Source organism: Fulmarus glacialis, unplaced genomic scaffold (genome assembly GCF_000690835.1).
Source record: "Fulmarus glacialis isolate BGI_N327 unplaced genomic scaffold, ASM69083v1 scaffold4339, whole genome shotgun sequence".
NCBI classification, from domain to species: Eukaryota; Metazoa; Chordata; class Aves; order Procellariiformes; family Procellariidae; genus Fulmarus; species Fulmarus glacialis.
In genome coordinates, this window is record NW_009235060.1 from 12799 (window position 1) to 35644 (window position 22846).

General features: G+C 41.0%; 1 protein-coding gene across 1 annotated transcript in view; it reads right to left on the reverse strand.

Annotated features, from left to right (window-relative positions):
• The window catches only part of LOC104082649 (1-phosphatidylinositol 4,5-bisphosphate phosphodiesterase beta-1-like), a gene marked incomplete at both ends in the record, with an annotated part of 33223 nt that extends 10701 nt beyond the window's left edge, over positions 1-22522 (reverse strand). Inside the window, 6 exons of the mRNA XM_009585852.1 lie at positions 3964-4130; positions 5507-5607; positions 11439-11514; positions 11879-11932; positions 15745-15824; positions 22382-22522. Coding sequence (XP_009584147.1) covers positions 3964-4130; positions 5507-5607; positions 11439-11514; positions 11879-11932; positions 15745-15824; positions 22382-22522 — 619 coding nt within the window. The remainder of the gene's footprint in view (positions 1-3963; positions 4131-5506; positions 5608-11438; positions 11515-11878; positions 11933-15744; positions 15825-22381) is intronic.
• Between the last annotated feature and the right edge of the window lie 324 nt (positions 22523-22846).

Consider the following 22846-nt stretch of genomic DNA (forward strand, 5'->3'; position numbering starts at 1 on the left):
GGAGCAAGGAGTCAGGCTGCTTACAATGGCACATGGTTTCTATTTCATGAATTTGGATTTCAGCTTTCAAGGAAAAAATCTCTAATTCTATTTAAAAGAACTTTTCAATGCATAAAATTTTATTTGCTATGAAATTTCACTTCAACAACGTTGGGAAATAGGTAATCATGGGAATTGAGCTTCAAAAGAGAATTAATATGATGTTCAAGGAAATGGAGCATAAGAGATTTTTATGTAACTATCCTCTCTTCCAACAGCACCCATAAAGTTAAGCATATGCTTAAGTGATTTACTACATCGAGGCCAAACATTCTGCATGTTGCAAACATGAAATCTTACTCCCACAGCATAAATGCTTTTACTCCTTGTGAATTGCAAGTATTCGGTTTAAGTTTGCATCTTGATGTGTGCTACTGCACACAGGAAAAAAACCAAAAACCATATGTATTTTGTCTAACTTTGTGAAAGATGATTAGAAATGTAGGCCTTGTGAGCTACTTGAAAAATAAGGATATTTGCCACTAACTTTATCTCAGGCTTTTGTCAAAGTCCTTTTCTCTGGCAGTTTAAACAAGGACTATGCAGACTTTAAAGTTTGAATGAAACAGAAGGGCTTGGCTTATTCCATGAGGATGCTCAACATGAATCCCTTTATTTCAGTGGGACACCTGAACATCAGATAAATTGTTTAATATAGAAATACAGAAATACTACAGAAACAAACATGAAAGTGGACAGACCTTCACCATTTATGTGCATGTTTGTTCCTAACCTCTCTGCAATCTGATGTTATAATAATGAAAGAAGATAATGAACGGAGCCGGTAAGAGAGGCAGCTTATGGAAACAAAACAATATACCTGTGTGCAGGCATGTGCGTACAAACACACACACACTGAGCAGCTGCAAATGTTCGAACTCTAGAACAACCTGAGGAAAGTGATTTAACTGGCATGAAGGCTGGCAATTTATATCACCTAGTTCTCGCAAACAAGCCTTTAATGTCTCTACTGCCACAATGTACTTCAAATCGCTCATTACTCACAAGAAGCAGTTAATTACAACTTTTAAATTTCTTTATGGTATTTTCTTCTGTTCTGGACCCGTATCTGTGATTTACTTCAAAGGAGTAACTTCTCATTACCAAGAAAGAACAAATACATATACCATGTTGTCAGATCTTCTGGCTTGCTTCTTGAACCAAAACTCTGCAAAACTGCTCCAGAAGTCCAATTATTTAATAGCATTGCTCTAGTACAACAGCAATGAAGTCATCCTTAGCCCACCTGTAACACCATTTCCCATCCTGCTGTTTATCATGTAATTCCCTCACATCATTACCTCTGCCTCATGTGCCTTGTTACAATACTCCTCTCTTCCCTACGCTTCTCTTCTGGTTTTTGGTGTACCCCATTAATCCTAAGGAGTTGTTTAGTTGGGACCTCTTCCAGCTTTTGAAACGCAGGAGCTTAAAGGAGCATGTGGACAACGACCCTAAGCCCATCTCTCTTCACAGAGCTGCTGGGTCCCGTTTTCTTTGAGAACTCTGCTGGATAAAGGCTTCTGCTACCTTCTTACCTATTTTAGCTGCTGGCCTGGGTGCCCCAAAGTTTCCACCTGCTCTTATATTTTAACCGACAGCACTGAGGCCATTCCAAACATCGTACTTCCATCCCTACCTCTCCACTGACTTTGGCCCTGGCAAATAAGGGGCCATAAGCAATGCCACCACAAGAAATTTAGCAGAATATCTGAGCAGCAGAGGTGGGAAGTTCAGGCCAACAAGTTCATGGGTGTACAACAGTGGACCACGTCTAACTGTGGTTTGAACATCCACAGGTCTACTGAAAAAAACATCTCTGCTCAGTGGCCCAAGCGAGTACAGTTTCAGTGGCAGGGAAAGTGTCATTGAAGTGTGTCACTTCGGTCTGCCATCCCTGCAATTCAGCCTATGAACAGTCCTTTCCGACAGCAGAAAGCCTGAGTGACAATCCCTTTTACCAAGCACCGTATTAAAAGGTTACATCATTATTTTGAATATGCACTGTTATATTTTGGTGACATTTTACAGACACGCAGCATTTGTTTGCAATTATTCTATGAGCGTAGGATTGAGCGCACACCTACGCTTCATTTAATATACAATGAATTGCATTCCCAACTCGGAGCAGATGTACAGAAAATATCGTGTCCCCATGTCATTCCTCATTAGCCAAGTCCTGTAATTTTAACGCAGGAAGCTCGGGATTTGCACTGGAGCATGGTTAGCAGCATGTGCCAGTTGCTGCAGCTCAGCTGCCAGACAGGGTGCTATGTAAGAGGTGGCGTCTGCAGCACAGAGGTGGCCCGCAGGCTGTGCCAGCTCTGTCAGAGTTTGCTGGACCTCAGTGCACAAATTTGAAGAGGAAAAAAAAAAACCCACAAAAGGAATTAACTCTCTATGACCTGCCTTTCCCTTCTTAAACTCAACATTTTCTCTGAAAACTGATTCTGTAAGAGCAATATAAAATCATACTCTTCTTGGGCACCTATGGAAAAGCAAGTGCCTGCAGCAAATGTGTGCACCGACGTAAATTAGGGTAAGCTGGAGGTGTCCCACAAACACTACCTGGAGGGTGCCAGCAAACACCATCACAGCACCCTTCTTTCTGAGGTTTACTTCATGCTTCCTCCTTATTGCTAGTCAGAATGTGATTTCATTTTGACTTTGGTGTTCTACTGGCACCCTAGCACACCTCCTTCTAATAAATCCTTTATTTGGTTTATAAGAAGTGCCAATATTTGGGTAATAAGAATGATCTTTTAGGTACCAGACTTTCCTGCCACTGATGTGAAATAAGGTAAGCACAGAGCAATATTCTAATATTTGCACGGATGAGAGAGGAGGTCACAATGTGTTTTCATCTACTCATGCTAGTATTCTCACTGACGTCAAAAGAAGGTTTGCGTAAGCGTGACAAAGAAGCAGGATTTAACCCTTCATCAAAACCTCTGGAAACGCTAAATTTGATTGGACTATAAAAATAAGAAGCCTTATGAGAAAAATTGCAAGTGTTTTGCCTTGAGACAACATTGATCCTGGCATCGAGAGCCACAGGTTTCCTTCAGGAAGGCATCTAGGTGAGAAGGCTCCCAGGGAGAGGGGTGGGAGTGCCTTCAGTTAACCTCTAGACTTTTGGGAAAGATGTCTTTTTGTTTCCTCTGGATCCAAAATCTCTGGACCAAAACAGTTTTTTCGTATCAGATCTGTTTTCCAGGATATTCCCATGCCCCTAAAATTTCTAAGGTATAAACACATTAAAAGCTGGGGTAATCATTAGGATATGTGGATTGGAATAAACCAGGATGCAGACACAAATTCAATGCTATTTTAAGACTTGTGGTGGTAGCAAAAACGTGCAGAGATTTGAGCAGGAGTTCTCTTGTTGGTTTTGGCGAAATGCCCAGTTAAGCCCTGACAACACTCAAGATTTTCAAAAGGGAATTTTCTGTGATTACAACACGAAACACACTCAGCTACTCTCACATCTTACTTTGTGTACCACTTTATCAGAAAGCAGAGGGCTGGACTTATTACTATTATTAAGTGATAGAATTATCATCATCTTAGTTTCAATGCCATTGATTGTTTCTTTAGATTTTACACTTCAGATGCCAGTAAATAGTCATTGTGATAGTAAGGTTTCTGCTGAAGTTTGCATACCAGAGCAACTGTTCTAAACTATCAATTACACATACTGAAATCTAAATACTGAAACCAGCTCCACCCTTCCTAAATTGATCCTAACCAAATACATTTAAAAATGAACCACACTATGTCTCACAGGCTTGTACGATCCAAAAGCAGACAGTTGGAAATGCAATTTGATTCTGAACCAAATTTTGCTTTAGCATGCACCGAGGATAATTGAGTAATTGTTTCAAACCAGAAACCGAGTACAGTGAGAATATAAAAACCACTGACCTTTCTTTGCGAGATTACTGTTGGGTTCGTACTTCTCAATCAGTTGTTGAACTTGTTCTTGTTTTAACGGTGGATAAAGGATTTCATTTAATCGTGGATCACGTTGCTTAAAATTTATAAATTCCATCATCTGATCAACAGTAAGGTATGGTTTGCTCTTGGCACCACTAGAGAAAAATGTAAGCAACAGCAAAGCCATTAAAATACATTTCCTTGAAATCTTATTCAATGTTCTGCAACTTCACAGAGAAACTGAAACAAGATGAAACTACCGTACAACAAAAACTTTGTCCCATGTGTCTCCAAACTAAGTTACTTTGCCAGCATATAATGGCAAACATTCTTCATCAAACACCTAGGACTAAGATTTTTAAAAGCATTCAGCATTATCGACATCAATGGGAAGAGTTAGAGCAATGCTAAAAGCTTTTCATTCCTCTGAATTCCTAGAACTAAGCAATTTAAAAAAGTAAAAGAGAAAACGACCTGGAATTCAATCCTGAGCTTGCCGCAAACACTCCGCTGGCACTCCTGGCCCAACTATTTGGTTTTACTGCTGCATAACAGCAGCCCTGACTTCATTATCTCAGTATTTGCTCGGGTTTTGGTTTTTTGTTTTTGTTTTTTTTTTTTTAATAAACCTGCTAAGAAATGCTAGGCCCTCTGCACAGAGTTTGGGTACAATTTGTACCCAGATGGAGATCCAGGAAGCCTTCAAGCCAGGCGACGTGCTTAGGGTTGTCTACAGCCCTCGGGACTGGCCTACTTCTACTCTGCGAGAGAGTATGGCAAGTCTACCCCCGGGTTCAATGGGAGCAAACTAGGCCAAGGCTGCGTTCCTCTGAAACCTCAACCTTAGAGAAAATAAGCACAGAAGGAGTACGTGAGCACACCCATGTTGCAAAGATAATGTTCACTAATTGCTTTGGTGGTTTTGGGATGTATTTTGGAAATTACTTTGCTTTCATATTGCTTCATGTTCTGACTCCATTGATCAGGCTCTGCTGAAACCGGGAAGTACGACAACTTACTGCAAGGGGTAGAAGCAACACCAGTTATATAGCTTGTAACTGAATGTATGAAATCAGTTGTAGCTGGCTGCTAATTTAATTTCACGGTGTGAATTCATGATGCACAAATCCTAAAAGTTACTGCATTTTTTTGCAACTCCTAATTAAGCTTTGGGGGTGATTATACATATTCTTATGCCTATTGCATGCTGTTACTGCTTATTACTCTTCTTCCTTTACTTTCATAGAAGCCTAAACTATCCTAATCCATACAGAAAAACAAGACCCGGCAGTTCTGCTCCTCTAGGAACAAATTACTTTAAAACTCTGGCCATTAGAATCGGAGGCAAAAGCCTGGGAGAGAAGGAATCCTTGATCCGAGGTTAAATAACAGCCCTGCTTGTCATTGAAATCTGTTCTTGGCAATTGCTGCATGGTGCTGTAGTCTAAATAACCTACTTTGCCATCCCTAGCCCAGAAAATCAGTGAAGGATAGAAAAAAAAAAAAAAAAAAAAAGAGCATCTTTTCTTACAACTCAGAAAAGATGTGGTCGATCTCAGGCCGAGGGCAGAGGTTGTTTAAGAACACCCTGTACACATCCGGCGTGAAGTCGTCTTGAGGGATTGAATCATTCTGCAAAATGGGGAAAAAAGAGTGAAAGAACGATACAGCACTTTCATATGCTTTTTGTAAACAGATCACTCACTACTGCACTTCTTTTGATTTCCTTCCTGCAACCTAGAGGAGCCCAGATTTTGCAGAATAACGAACTCCCCTGAATAATAGGAGCAGCTTAAAGAGTACATCTTTAAAAAAACATACAAATACATCCATTATCTTAGTTTCCATCAGGCAAAGTTATCTCTTTCTCTGAGCACCTGTGAAGAAGAAACAAAGGACATCTCCCCATCTAACCCCATTATCTATAGCATAAATAGAATCATAGAATCATAGAATAGAATAATAGAATCATTAAGGTTGGAAAAGACCTCTAAGATCATCAAGTCCAACCGTTAACCTAACACCACCATGCCCACTAAGGTACATCAATCCTGATGAAGCCTCTGAGCTCAATCCCAGCGGGGCAGCTGACCAGGGGTGCTGAGCCCGCATGCTTCTGCGAGCAAAATGGCAGCGTTACAGAGGATGAACACGTTACTCATCTTACCAAAGCTTTCAAAGAACCGGGGAACGAACCGGGCCATTGAGTCATTATTAATACTCTTATTCTCTGACAGCACCAGCAATGTTTCCTTTTCCTTCCTGGAGATACACGTTCAAGATACCGCAATTCCGGGCAAGACTCACACAGTGTAGCTTTTCCATATGCCTTTGTCCTAAACACTTAGCGTAATGCATTTGGGAATCAGATTTCTTTTACAGAAATTGATAAAAATGCTCTCCTATAGAAGAGATACCAGCATTTTTTCTTACATTTTCTAAAATTTAGAACAATTTACATTTAAACCTGCTTCTAAATGACACGTTCATCATCCCCATTATATCTGCTCGCTCTTCTCTGAAAAAATATAATTACTATTTTTAACTGGAGGGAATTACTGGACTGGATAAGGAAAACAGTCCTTTGCATGAAGTTCGAGAGCCCTCCTCCCACTTGCACGTGCTGCCTTCAAGCTCCAGAGTTTTTGCAGAAGACAGCAAGGACTGCTTCTTTAGTGGAGCTGGGAAGAAATGAGGACCCCAAGGAAGGCGCAAAGCTTTTTTCAGCACAGAACAGTAACTGTGTGTTCACTGGCTTCTGTCTTTGCATCAGTGCACAGAGAAAGGAAAACGGCACAGAAGCTTGTATTTTGTGGAGAGGAAACCTTATAAAGGAACAAGAAAAAGGAAAACACAAAAAAAGCGAAATGCAAATACTGAAAATCTCAAGTTTTGAGTTTCTCCAAGCTAACTTTATCAAAAGCTATGACACGTAGCCTCCGGGAGCAGCACGGGCCCACGTGACGCCTCTCCATGGCTCCAAAATAATGCCTGAATCTGATGAACTGGAGGAAGAAAATTGTAACTTGAACACAAAGCCATTTGCTTTTAAATGCCGTTGAACCTGGTCGTCTCAGAAGCAAGCTGCTGGTAGAGGAAATCGTCGCTTTTATTTATTCTGCCTGTTTAACGCCGTTGCCAAGGGAACCGGAAGCATTGATTCAAGCCTTTGTTAGATGGAAGGAAACTTTTCCATATTTTTCCTGCTTTGCGTTAAAATAAATAAATAAATAAATAAATGCCACGGGCATCACTTTCTCTCTCCTTTCATCTATGAAACCCGCAGAGGCCCGAGAGGGTTTTGTACCGTGGCCATCATGCAGTGTTTCTGTCCACAAGCGTGGACTGAACCTGACCCAGCTCACGCTCGGACCGAGCTGGGCCGTTTCCCTGCTCTGCCTGGGTATCCATCTCCAGGCTTCAATGGTCTGAGGTCACCAGCCCTTACACCCTTGTGCCTTCCTTTTTTTGGCAGACTGTGCGAGTGGCTGCAGGGTGAACTGGTTCAAAACTTTCCTGGCCAAAACAAACCCTGTGCACTTTACTGTGGGATCAGCTCGCTGAGCCAGGTAACTCGCCAACAGCACAACTGCTAAATCCAGTGCAAGGGTGGATGGAGAAGTTTGTAACCTGAAGTTGGAGGATGGAGATAGCTCCCTTCAGCGACAGCCGTTGGCGACTCAGAACCACGTGTGAAACTGCACCTACTATACTTCGATAAATTTGAGCTGCGGTGCTTTCGGTTGAGAGTAGGACTGCTGATACTTGTGTTTTCCTAAAGGGCAGGATTCATAAAGCTTGTGAATCTTCTTGTTATAGCCGGCACCCCGCTCTCCTCTGTTCCCTGTCCCTATAATCCCAGCAACCTATAATTCAGCAACCTACTGCTCCTCAGCCAGCACTTCTCCTAAGGGCATTTTAGATGTTGATTCTGTAATTAACACTAAATTACAGTCTCCCATTGACCTAATATATTTTTGCCTTTACAGGGGATCTGAAGGTACTCAACACTGAACAAAATGTGGGTTTTTTCCGACAACCCGAGATCCAGGCTTTTATTTGCCACTTGGTTCCAATTAGGAAATATACCTGTTTCCCAACACATACTACAAAGAGGGTAACAAATACAAGTCTTCAGGCATAAGTACAGAACCTTTTAATAATTATTTCCTACCGGTAACATAATCGGTAGGCTACAAAACACAGAGATCTAGATGGGAGATGAAAGCCTTGCTGCAAGCATTTGCCACCCCAGGCACAACCTCAGACAACTATATTTGGATTCCAAAAGCCTGCCTGCTGAAAGGGATTAAAATACGCTGCCCCTTTCCTCAGCCTGGTCTGAGCCATCCACATTTCGGTGGAACCACCCACACACCTTATGCGCTAATCTCTTTTTTGAGACCAATGAATAAATGACAAACTTTCTGTACCACATGAGAGCATCCCTCATATCCAGCTTTGCTGAATACTGGCACTCAATTTTATTGTGTGATTAAGACTCTCTACTAATTTCAAGCACTGTTGATTTATGATTTGTCTGGTAACCTGCCTGCTTTTATAACATCTGTATCCAGTCTGTTATATATTCAGCAGCACAACAGCTAATTCAGGTTATTTGCACAGACGGGACTCAATAGCTGGTTGTTTTGCCTTAAGTTAACAGTTAAGCTCACTGGTGCTTCACTGTGGAGCTCTACATTAACTGGAAGGCAGAAACCAGTCTTCACAGCCAAACAGGTGACTAAAATAAAGCTCTTCAAATTCTATTTAAGGCACCTTTGACTAAAACCAAACCAAACAAAAATACCCAACAATAACAAAAAGCACCTCCCTTCCCCAAAAGTAGCCAAGATTTAAAAAAAATAAAATCATAGGGGAAATCAGATGCCAAACTCAAAAACTCACTGGCATATTTTAAAACTTCATTTAAACATTTATATAAACATTCCTCTGCTTTCAGAGCTGCTGGATGACGAATGCTGCCAAAAATCAGATCACACAGGGTTTGGTCTTGCAAGATTCTATACACGCCAGGTCCGACCCAGAAATACATAAATAAATAAATCCACGCTTTGAAAACGTGCTTGACTTGAGGTCCATGGGTCATCCCACTGCAGTCATGTTCAACTGCTAGGCCGAATCGGAGCTGGTGTGTTCAGCCCCGCAGACAATCCATCCCTTATTAAGGTCCCTAAATATGAAATAAAGAGTTTATTTTCAGCACTTCTGAGGAGCCTCTCTGGTGCTATTTTTCCACAGTAGCATGAAGGCAATTATCCAGGCAACGAGAACTCTTCCTCCTCTCACACTAAATGCGGTGCCTACACGTTGTCCCACGAGGTCTCCTGGCAAGCACACACAGAGGGAATTTGCTGAAGAGTAGGGCTAGCGGATGCTGAAGTTTGTACTGTCACAGACAAGTCCATGCAGTGATACTGTCCCCTGGCAGCGTAGCTCAGGCTGCCCTATGCTAAGGTCACTGTGTAAGGTATACGAGGGACAGTCCCAACCTTGAAGCTATGAATCAGGAAGAGAGTGATAAATGCTGACTTGGCATCCTCTTACCCATGACTGTGAATTTCATTTTGTGTTTTAGGGTCATCCACAGGTTCTGAGAGGTGCAGCAAAACATCATGTGAAACTCATGGCCAACAAGCCCCGTATCTTCCTAAGCAATGGGAAGTATGTTTTTTCTATGAAACTTGGAGAGAAGACCCGTAGAGGGACCTTCATGAGGCATGAATAAAAAACACCCCAAAAGCCTAAGCTGTTAATGTCCATGAGAGACTTTCATGAATTCTCTGAATAATTTGGTGTGGTTTTACTGAGGAAGATTCTCTGTTATTCATGTCTTGCACGCTGCTGGGAGTCCAGTGTTCTTCAAGGCTTTACGAGAACACTTTGTCCTGTAGTACAATGGGGCAGAAAAGCTGGAAGTTGGAGTTAAGAATTTTACTTGTTCAAATAAACAGGAACACAAAGGAAAAGAGCTGTAGTTGAAGAACTGATTTTCTTCTACACCGTTACCTCTATGAGATTCAGAGCTTCATGCTTCTTAAGCACTTCACTTCTAAAATATTTCTTTCAAAGATGATCAATACAGTTTTCTTTGTTGCATGAAGCGTATTTCTCTTTTGTCCCAACCAAAGAAAGCCTCTACTTTATACTATGAATAATTTTCCAGATGGTATCCCAGCAACAAGTATCCAGCAAAGTGTATGTAAAATTGACTGTACTTAAATAAACAGCAGAAAAAGGTTGCAGTTGCTTTCAAGGACTCCAGTGATGCTTAGATTTTTTTTCAGAGGTACGTAATAAAGAGAAGTAATAAATCAATCGATTTAAAAAGCAATGCTTCGATGATTTTTTTGTACATCTTGTCTTGTTTGCTAACAATTAAATGAAACCCCATCTTTACAATTATTCTTTCCATGTTGCTAACCTCACAACCTTACTTTAGATAAGATTACTATAATCTTTTATATCTACTTTACGGACATTCCTTGGAATTTTACGGAATTAAGCTCCCAAACCTATGAAGGAAGGTCTCATTGGTAAGGGGTTTGGCTTGTGAAGATTTTGCTCCATTACTCTTCTGGAGCTGTAGGAATTGGCTGTATTAAGAAACCATTGGGGAAGCAAAGGTTGAGTGAACGTCGCAGCACAGTTTTCTCCAAGAGTGAGGGATTAGGAGATGCAGGCTCTCCTCTGCTGCAGACTAGTTCTGCCCCAGTTCTTGGACCTCCAAATGTAGGAATTATCTTGCAAGAAGCTTCCTGGAGGAGAAGCTCCACCTTTGAGGAAAGACTAAGGACATCTTCACTCCAGTGTTAACTAGAATTCCCTGCTCAAGCTCATTCCTCTCGAAAAAAGCCTTCTTGAGGGTGAGGTGCCATCCTACAAATGCTCCAGGTTGAGGAGAGCTCCTGGATTAGCAGCATACAATGGCTGCACCCCTGCAGCATTAACAGCTTTCACACTATAGCATTTCAACATTTACTCCATGCACCTTTTAGATAAGCTACAGTGAGTTTAAATTGTCACTGAACTCAAGCTATAGATTTTTTTTTTTTGTGAGAAGGAAACAGATTACAGCATTAGCTACACCTCGAGCTAAGACTGCTCCGAACTCATGCTTTGAAAACCGATTCTTAAAATACTCCCACAGGATTTCTCCAGGACAGGTCACGCAACCCCCTGCCCTTTCCTTTAATCCATTTGCACTTCTTCCAGCAACTCCTGGTCCCTACACAATTTCAAATCAAAGGTACTCAGATTTGCAGATGGGTATCAGGAACTTCTGTGTGGGAAAGACAGACCTGCTGCTGAGGACCTACCCAGAAGCAAAGCCAGCACAGCATGATCAGCCTTGAACAAATTGTCCTCAACTCAATAGAGAGTAAACACTGCCGAATACAAGCAACACTTTGTAAGGGCCAGGAATAAATTCAGATACTTACCCTGGAAGATGGAAGATTACAAGCTTCTAGCGCGGTCTCTACTCGTTTTCTGTCAGCGGAAAACAAGCGGTATATGCTGCAAAACGAAGACAAACCAGAGCGAATTGGCTTACAGACATGCCTTGATGGCCCACGTGGCTTAAAGACTGAATATCACTTCCCAGTCTATCGCATCTTTAGCTATTTATTTCCATTTGGCTGGCTGCTCAGTAAGACAAGTGAGTTTAATGGTGCCCACAACAAGTTTAACTCTACCCCACACAAGCCCCTATTACAGTGGATAGTTATTTGAAAAAGTCATCACTGCTCTCTTCATGTTACCCCAGTGATACGCAATTTGAATATATTTATCCTCACAACATGCCTCTGACATCCCAAACATATATTCACACTAAAAAGTCAGAGGAGGCTATGTGGTAAGGAAGGGGAACAGAACTTACTTCTTCAGAGGAATGCGCCCTTCTGGAGTCACCTGCAGCTTAAGTTTTGTGTAACTGTGGAGAGAAAAGCATCCCGTTTTATTTTTACAGCATTTTAAAGTACCTCTCCACCAACTTTATAGCTCAATGCCATTGTTCTGATCATGTGGCAAGTTCCACTCATCTCTTTTGCCCAATATGAAAACCTGTTGGGATACTGTTAATCACTAAGTACCTTTTCCATCAACAGTAATGCACCTGTAGTGTCAAATACCATCCGTCTTGCAACGGGACACTGCAAATACCATTAATGCACAAATTTATCATCCCCCCCCCAGCTCCTTCTCACCCAGGCTGCCTGCCAGTCTATCAGCAGACTGAATTGTGGCACACAGGCCACACAACTTGACTGGAAAGGTGGCTGTACTCCTCCTCTTCCAGGGGCTGAAACCATCCCTGGATGTTGCACACCAACATCCCTGCCTCCCTAAGCCCTCCCCATCACCCACCTGTGAAGGTATCTCTGTTTGACCCTAAATCTTGTCACTCCTCAGCTGGAAGGAAGTCAAGTCGCTGGCAACTGAAATGTCTCTCCACCAGCAAGAGTGTCAGTATACTCAGCAGCCCTGGGCAAGCCCAAGACATTTCCAGTGTGAAGCAATATAAAAATTACACGCTGAAACCGTCTACAGGCAGGCAATTATCCAGCTTTTGAACCGAGTATTTAGAGCATCTCAGTATCTCAGGACCTGTGACTTCTCTTGCATGCCCATTAAAGCAGCAGGATGAGGATGTATCTTTGCCCAAATCTTTCAACATACTGATTCAAAGCCTACTGAAACAGGAGTCATCCAGTAGCTTTAATGAGAAGCAGTCAGGCCTACAGCTGCTTTCTGATGATCTCCTGGTATGCGAGGATGACTGGTTACCAGCATAATGTCTACCAGCCTGCACAGAGCACGACTTTTTGAGTGCTTCATCTCTTCCACTCAAATATAATTAAAACTATAAATGAGTTTTGCGGTAATATGATCTGGTGAAAAATGTGGCAACACTTAAGTATTTCAGAGGATTATTTCATTTATCTATTTTTTAAACTTTTTCACTTTACCCACTGGCCTACCAAAAGAAAAAGAAACTGCATGGTTCTAATCAACTTTCCTTTTCTTCCCAACCGAAAATGCCATTAGCAACCGCTTCAAAAACAAAGTACGTGCTAATATCCCTAACTAGGATAGGAACATTTTCACAAATCCTTGTCTCATATACATCTTCTGGAAACTGAAATCTCTTGTGCTACTGTGTCACCACCAAACAAAAATATTATCCCCTCTGCCCCCATCTCCCAGCACTGAGCTAGATTAAAAAAAAAAAAAATTAAAAAAAATCACAGAGGTTAGTAAAAAAAGGTTCCTTTCATTTTGCGTTCTATTTTTTTGAAACTTTTGAGTACATTCTAGTCATATTTAATGTTTTCCTCTACAGCCAAGAAAGCTAGGAATAAAAGAAAATGGAGGGGGGGGGAAGAGATTCTGAACTTCAGTTAAAGCAAACTAAAAATGTGTGTCTGAAGAACAGTCAACGCCCACCAGTACCTGCCACCTTTTTTCCTCTCAAGTTCTCTGTTATACGAGATACTATCTTCCCCCCTGCAGCCATTATCCATCCATCTAAGAAAACCAAGCATGTTATTCCTGTTAAAAAGCTTGCTAGGAGATAGTCCCCATTGGTAGCAGCCGAATGGACAAATGGACAAGTTTGTCCAAGAAGGATAAACTTTGGACTTAATGCCGACCCAAGGTTTCCATAGTAGAGTCGCCCTTTGCTCATTACTGCACTGGTCAGTATTTCAGTGCTAATGCACTCCACCATCCATTTTTGCACCCCAACACAAAAATACACTGCATGGTTACAACAAAAGAACGAGCACTATATAACCAAAATGGCAGTTTTTATTAACCACCCCTCCGCCCAAATTAACCCTATTTTTCTCATCTGACCAAACCACAGGAGAGCTGCTCAAGCTGTTTATTATTGCACTTCCAACGCTGCAAGGGACTGAATGCCGCAAAGAAAAAAACCTTTTAAATTCTGCTCTAGTGCAATTTGCTTTTCTATTTCAACAGAAGGGTTCTGATAGGACTGCAACCAACCCTTTGCTTAGTACAGTAATTATAATGGGGAAATATTTTTAATCTTCAAAGTAAAAGATTTCTTAAGTGACTCTGATTTGGCATCTGTGCAGAGGACCTTGGAAACCCAAGTGATTTATTAATTAGTAGAAAAAGAAAAAAACACAGGAAGGCCATCCTTTCCTTCTCCTGAACCTACGTAATGTGTCCAGTGACTTCATCTTTAATTAATATTGCTTGAACAACGACAGAAAAATGGCTCCAAATAAGACTGCTCTACTTTACTGTCTGATAACACGTTCCTCCTTTGCATCTGATATGAAAACGCCCATTAAGTAGAGCCACAATGCTCCCCATTACAGACCTGTCAGCAAAGTCTGCTGGCCACCTGGGGATTTGAGTGGGAGGGGGGGTGGAAATAGTAATATCAGATCTCTCCCGTAACTCATCTACAACCTATGGAGCAGAAGGAAGTCATCTCTGCTCTTGCTCTCACACCTGGGTCTGCTCAGGTTAGCACAGCGCTTTCTCCACTGTCAACATGTGGAGCGAAAAGGAAAAGTTAAATGATTCCATCCATTTGGGATTTTGTTTGCCTAATATATCATTGCTGTCCCAACACAGCATTATCAGACACAAAGCTGTAGTTCCTGCAATGTCCAACTTTCAAAGTTTCTTCAAGAATTTCTGTTGACTTCAGCTGCACCACAACGACCGCTATGAGAAGGAAACACCCACACAGACATACACCCTTCCCAGAACAGGCACCTATGAACGTGTACATGGGATTAAAGTTAAGCAGTTGGGAACCTTCTGACTAAATATGGGTGCATCTAATGAAATTAGGCATGCACAGCCTTAGAAAGTCCAGAAAAAGGGTGGGTTAACTTGCTTCTTAGATGGAGGCAACTTCTAGGAACCTAAGCCCCAGCTCAGTATTTAGCTGGACTGAGCCTCTGTCTGCGAGCAGAAATTAAAAGCTGCATTGGGGGAGACACAAAACTGAATTTAACCAGCCAACTCATAGGCTGAGGAGGGTGTATCTTCTCTTTTAGAACCCCAAAAGGCCAGCAAGTACCCCGGTTCAGTACCGTCACTGTCTGGTAGACTTTGCCATGCTGTTCTCAATGCTACCACTTATGCAAAACTCTCTCAGCACCTGCACTTATCAACCAGTTGAGAATCACTAACCTCAGGTTTAGCTCTCTTTCCTTTTGGAGGTGTGTTTTCACACCCCAAACGGTCTCATGAACAGCTTTTCTACTTCGTTGAAAGCAACTCAGAATCTGTGCACCCTGCAAAACAATCTAGATGAATGGATTCACAGCTTCCCTCTGAATCACGTGAGAACCAGAGAGGTTAGACAGAGGAAAATGGACTTCTTGCATTTCTCATTTTTGAAAAAAGGGAAAATAAACCAGAAGCAAGTCAGTCTCCAGAATATTCTTTCATTTCAGATGGAGAGCTTCAGACTACAGCTGAAGATACTACTTTTGTATACAAGAGAAAGATGGCATTTAATTCTGGTTTTTTGCTATGACTTAGTAGTTTGCAGGAAGAACCCTAACAAGACTTTTGTTTAAATGGCGTTTAGATAACAGGCTTTTTAAAACCATGAGAAAGACAGCCTGTGTTTACAAAAGTGACAACTCATCAAAGCAGAAACAATAGATGACAATGTGACTAACAAGAAAAGAGGAAAATGACGCAGAGAAAAGAGCAACACCCACAGCATTAAATAAGACGGCCACTTACGCTTTTTCCAGAAATGCGTCCCTTGACATGTTCTGTGCCAACAAATTTGTTGCCAAACTGAACACTTCATCTGACCATTCCTATGGAGAGAAAATTTGATTAAATGAGGCTTCGTTTAGATGTTTACTTACACAGGGCAAAATATTTTTGAAAATTATATCGTTAGTAAAAAGTGCCTTAATTAAAATCTGAACTTGATTTTCCCAATTATAGCTTCCTTCCTTGTCTGTGAGACCTGATTTTCTCATGCTGCAAGAAAATGAAGACTGTTACAAATATTTTTTTTAAAGATAACTTATTCCACTGAATTGGGAAAAAAAAAAAAAAAAAAATGATAAATGTCTGATGCAAAACACATTCAAGTTCCTGGAAGACGTGCAATAAATGCCTCAGAAAAATACATTTTCTTGTGTGTTAGACACTGTTCTGGTTGACACATTAAGGATTAAAAAAGGAGCCTCTGTACCACCATTCTTATAAAATGAAGCTGAAACGGGCTTAAATCCCTTTGAAGACAGACAGACCCAACAGGGCGGGATACAGACCACACCATAGCAAGTCTCTTGCTTCAATGTCCCCTCTTGTAAGAGCTCACGAGAGCCTCCGCATCACTCTCTCTACAGATCATGAACTAATTGAGACAACAAATACCACGCTTTATCTTTTATGGGGGATACCAAGTTAAGAACTGTAAGTACTGACTCTATCTAAGATCTTACCAACCCATATAAGAAACACGCTTAAAAACAACAAATCAGCAGAAATATATAGGAATAAATTTGAATTATTCTGACATACAAGGAAGAAGATGCAACTCCAAATAGAAAAGCTCCTTCTCCCCCTACCATACATCCTTACGCTGTGGTCCTACCCCTTGCTAAATTGTGTTTCCCTCTTGCTACCCTGACGTAGGGAAGAAATGTCCTCCAGCTGCTCACGGGACACCTCCCTTCTCTGCCTGCAGGCACTGCTCTTCCCATGGCACTCTCCCACTTCTCCTCTCTTTATTTTCCCGAGTTATTTTTCTCATTTCTATGCATGCTGCTGAAGTCCTTCCCTTAGGTGTCTGTCCCTTCTCAGGTTCCCAGCAAGGCTGATCCATTATTATAATCTGAAATTTAGACTCTCACTGCTCATACTGTCGCTCTCCTCCCTTGCAGATCTCTCCTGCAGCTCTTCATCAACAACTTCAGCGCATTTTTCCTTCCTAACTTGGTGCTTATTTACAATCTTTAATTGCAATCCTTTTTAATCACAACTGCAGTTTTGGATAGGCTTTGTTTCACCCCTTTAAAAAAAGAAAGGAATGAAAATAAACAATGCCTTTGCAAACAATGTGATGCTTTTTTTTTTTCCCCACTTGATGAAGTTTTCTGAGTTTTCTTTGAAACTAAAGTTGAGTTTCCTTTCATATCAGTCCAGATCCAAAATTCCCATTACCACACACCCTCCCAGGCACATGCTCTTTGGAGGTATTCCCTCTCCCTGGTTCTTCTTTCTCGTGAGGAAAAATACAAAAAAAAAAGGTGATTTCGTCCTGACAAAAATCAATAATGATGAAAAGTATCATAGACTTCTAATGAAACAAGTGTTGCTATGTCACTTTGGAGCTTACGAGTTTGTTTTACCCAAAAAGCCTCAAGTTTCCACGTGACTAGGTGATCAATTTGAGAGGTTCGGAAGTTATAATTTTTTATATTTTTTTTAATGTGCTAAGATTTGTTCCCTAAAGTTATCAGATCTTGTTCCTGAAACCAGTCTCATACAGTTGCTCCCAACGAGGAAGAGAGAAGGCTACCTACATGCCTGCTGTTATAAGGGCCTTCGATATCCTTCAGCTACCAGATCCTTAAATCCACCCCATTTACAACCTCACCCCTAAGCAGCTGAGACAACACACCTCCCTGTGACTGGTATTTCTGGCAGAGAAACCTTCCTCCCTCTGCCACAGACTTCTTGTTCTGGAGGTAAACCACTCTTGCGGAGATATTCCTCCCCTTCACCTCTCATGACTGCTTCCACCTTTTTTTTTTTTTCCTTTACTTCTTTTTCCTTCTTAGGTCTTATTTGAAAAAGACAGGGGTGTGAGAAAGAACAAGAGCAGGAGTCGGGTTCGTTAACACCACCACTGCTTTGCTGTGACTCTTGGAACAGAAAATGTATTAAGTGCAGCATCTTTTTTTCTTCTTGGCAACTCATTTTTCCAGGCTCAAAATAGGCTTATCTTGTAAACACTGCTTTTTTCAGGCACTAATAATAGCAGTTAAAACTCCTCCCTGTACCACTAACGGCTGCAAAGATTAATGGCAACATAAAATATTATTTAGAAATTGAAAATACATTGGCTTTTAACACTTCTTGATAGACTTTGTTTTGATCTCACTGATTCTGCTGGGCTTAAAACTGAAGTATTTTGTAGAAAACAGAAGTAGGGCACTTCAGGAGTATCCCACACCCCAGCTCTTCCTTCTCTTTGTCTGAGCACTTGTTAACAGGAATGTAAGGGGAACTCAGTTATTATGTGCCTGTCACAAGCATTATTTATATAAACAGTCTTGCCATGTTCCTCTGCTAGCTTTTCCTGGCTCTTCAAGCTCTTGCCAAACAGAAATTCTAAGGGCTACCTGCCGGCTGAGCCATTTCTAATCATACAGGTGCCAAGTCAACAAGTCACAAACAATACTTGCTCACTGCCTCTCCCATTTTAGGGTCTTCATTCCAGCCACCACAGAGCCGCAGCCAAAAAACCAAGATCAGAAAATATGCCAAGGATCACGTCATCTTTCCAGTCGCTGGTCTGAACCCCCAGGGGGAGGGGAAACAACAGCCCTGAGCACAGACCTGAAGAAATAAAGGAGATGCTTTGGACTGACTTTGACGGGCTTGCATCAAGCTGTGAGCCAAGATGTGTCTCGCCGTTTCAGCTACTAAATGGCTCCGTTTCCTTGGTTTTGCTGCATGGTACAGAGTAAAGCCCATACTCTTAACTCCGAGCACAATGCACTCTGCAGCCGTCTTTACCAGCCGCAGCGATTCCAGAAGGCAGCGCTCGGTGAGAGCGCTCTGCAGGGTAGAAAGCTGTTATGTGTAGAAAGAAAACAGCTTACTGCGGGAAGGTTATAACAGCCTCTGAATCACCATGGTGGCTGCAGACTCCTGTACAGATGCAATACAAAAGGAAAATATAAATCTGGGTATTTTGAAATAGGACTGTATTAGTGCCAACAAACCGTTTGCAGACTGGAAGCCTCTGATCCTGTTTGGTAGCGGAAGAGCCCAACCCTCCAACATTCAACTCCAAGCAAGTCACATCCATCATGATAAGAGCTCCCTGAACTCGATCTCCTCTCCTGTTAGACTAATTCATATTTATATCATTCCTGTGAACTTTACTAACAAATTATTTAGCTGTTCTGTGCTTTGGCAGGTAGTGTATAAGCAGCAGTTCATTTGGAAATCTGTTGCTTGGTGAAGTAATTTCTCTCCTCTATTACATGCATCAGGATACATACTGTAAGACATTTATCTCAACAGAAGAGATGAGACTTTTTTCATAAGAAAAGACGGCGCACGTTCTTGAAAACACTTCCTTCAAATCAGAACTGACTATGTGTGAAGGCAATGTTTCTCACACATTTGTTTTTGGTGGGAGGTTAACAAAGCAAGCTGCTGAAATTCTACACTTTCAGCATCCTCATGAATTTTATTTTAAAAAATATATCAAATGGACATGAATTTATATGGTTTGTTTCATCGTTTTATTATACTGATCAAGCTCTTAAATATGCTAAGAAGCTGGAAAAATAAAGACGTGTGCTGGAAAGCATAGTATAGCACAACTTGTGAATCATCTTTGACTGCATCATTTTACTTATGGAGGAATTCATCACCTCTTAGTGATGGATCTGATCCAAAGCTCATCAAAATGAGGAGAAACAGATTTCCTTGGGCTCTGGGTAGGGGTCTGTATGGCCAGGATGGACTACTGTGGTGAGAACAGAGTTGGCATGAGAGGCACAAAAGAGTGTGAAAGGAAAGAGATGGGAAAGACGGGATGTTCACTTTTGAAGTTACTGGATTTGGGAAGAGAATGAAATACTGTAGAGGAGACACAGAGGTTCACAGGTTGTACTTCTTCATGTTGGGAATGGAGACTGAGAAAAAGAACATTCGCTCAGAACAGGGTTTGAGAATAAACTTCTTTCTTTATCCTGGCTTCTGCAGTGCTATGTTTGTGGATGCTCCTATCCCAAGACAGGCACAGGCACACTCAACTGAAAATAAGCAAGCACTGTATCAGTACTACTTCTCCTCATCATCAAGACGCATCCAGCAATCTGCCTTTTAGACCATTACCTAATGAATGTCAGGCTGCATTCTTTGAACAAACCTGCTGCTCAGTGCCCTTCAGCTCATCGCTAGTGTACTTTAAACATTAGTTACATTCTCCTGGAGGAATGCACATAAAACAGTATGTCGTGACTACATCATCATTTCTAGCTCTTTATTTAGTTCACTTAGAGCAAATTGAATAGCCCAAGGCTCGTATTTTCATAATTTTCCCACAACTTGGCCAGTGGATGTGATGCACAGAGTTTGTAGTAGAACCGGACGCCTTCTGCAAAGGAAGAAAACCCCATAATCCATAATTTTAACTGTCTCACTAAGACTGTTACAGTTTACTTCGCCTTTCTCCTCCAAGGGACGACTGATCGGTACTTGTCACACAACTTGAAAAATAAGGTAACACAAATGAAGGATTAATGTGAAAAATATTCCTGCACTGAAAAGGGAAAGGTGGGGGAGGTTTTCATTGGCACTTGCTTTCCCTGGAACATGAGCGAGAGGAAGGGACAAAATCTGCATGTGTGACATTGAAAATGTCTTGTATTTACACGCCTTCTCAGAGCTCCCTGATGTGCTTATTTATAATGACTCCTCTGAGTCACTACATGGATCCTGGAGATGACAAGGACCAGATTCTGTGGTTCAGCAATTATAGAATTGGAAAACACGTTAAAGAAGGAAGAATTTTTAGATGCATTCAACAGTGATCAAACTCTGCTTTCATTGAAACAGTCAGGATATTTAGCATGATTTCAGCGCAAGCACAGTTAATCTGCAATGCTTTGAAAATCCCATCCCCAGGCTACAGTGCCTGAATGAAAAATATGAATTTATTTGGTCTACCGCATTTATAAATAACAAGGAAGGCTTAGATTCTTAGTTACTCAGATCGTAGGAGTTACTCAGGATTTAGAGCAGCTGAGCTTTTCTAAAACATGATTTTATCTACAGTATTTTTAATGTTCCATTACCAAACAGAAAACGGCCCTAAAATACCAGTTTCTGCACTGTTTTAGCAAATAGATTATGCTTCACTGATTGCTGGTTAGACAGGAAAGAGAAAAAGAAGGACATACGCTTCTGATTTAGGTGATTTTCCCTCTTCCTTGGCAAGGGCTAACAATTTTTTCTGGTAAAGCTTTAGCATACCTTTTCATTTTCCATCATATGCTTAGTTTTTTGGTTTTTTTTTCCCTGAAGAGTTGTTTCAATTGCATTCACTTTTGCAGTGTTAAGATTTCTTAACCGCCCCTGTAGAGTATAGCTGTGCGTTTTCAAGTCTGAGGACAGCACTTCCCACTCAGCAGTCCGTGGACTGCCACAACTCATTTTGTTTCTATTCATTCTAGAATAGAATGCTAGTGGACTCGAGGATGCAAACCATATGAAAGTGTGTTCTGTGCGTGGTTATCTGGAGGCTGTCATCAGTCTATCTACATGAATGGAAGTGGAAAGAGGAGTAGCTTTTGAATGCCAATTTGGAATAGATAAAGCAAAGAGCTCCCACTTCATTAAACACAATTGAGTCGTATAGAAACTGGAAGAAGAAAAAAAAAAAACAAAACCCCAAACGTGCTAATACCAATTGTAACTTGCTTATCACACACAACTGTGTTTTACATGGTGTGTTGGACAGAAATGAAGGGACTGTATACCTGCATGGAAAAAATACTTTGCTAAGGTAATGACGTTGACTTCACAAATTCTTATCAAGGGCTATCAGCAGACAAAATGCAATGCTTAAAATTAACCTTTGAACATGAGCAGAAATGGCCATGTGTGCAAGTTAAACTAAGTGTCTGACTGCTGACATACTTGAGTAAACAAGGTAGAGCTGTAGATTCCCACTACTCTGATATAGGTCAACCTTAAAAAGTCAACCGTTTACAAACTTTGTTCTCACACAGATGATCCATAATTCACACACACTTCGAAGAAGCGTAAAAGGGTGATAACTACTGAAAGATATCGGTATGTGTTTGGAGAGTCACAAGTATTCATCTTATAGCTGAATTAAAATTTGTGTGTACTATTATTTTCACAATGCTTATTTGGGCTTTACAAGCAATGTTCTGAAGACGAGCACACATATTGGGGGAAAAAATTTGTGGAATTAACTCCCAGAAAAAAAATGATTGCACGTTTCTTCTTTGGTATTGAGCAGCACAGCTCTATAGCAGAATTGAGGTTCGTTTCATAGCAATCTCCACTTTTATCTCATTTATCCATGTCTCAAAACAATAGTTTAAAAACATTTTAATTTTATATGTCACAGATGAATGTATATTACCTTTGCTATATCCTCTTGGAATGCCACCAAGTTCAAGTACGATATATTGACCAGGTCTGGACCATAGACAACAGTTATCATTCGATTTTCCAGTCGACCTCCTAGGTTCCCAGCATCCAACAGTTCGCGCAGTTTTGGATCCTGCAGGTAAATACATTACAAAGTAGTTAAAAATCTTTTGCAAATACTTATACTAAAAGAGGTGAATATTTTTGCAAATACTTCAATTTTGAAAACTTGTGTTATTTTGAACATTTTAAACATGATGGCACTAGGTTCTAATTGGTTAATTACTCATTAAAATATTTAAAGTTATAAACCCAAAGAAAATCACTACTGTAAATCTTTCAAAGCCTTTGAGCTCTGTATTGGTACAGTATAGACTAAAGGCTGTCCAGCTGATAGCTGCAACTTCCTATTCTCAGTTATTCTGCCTCAGAAGTTAAGCGTACATAAACTGTTTTG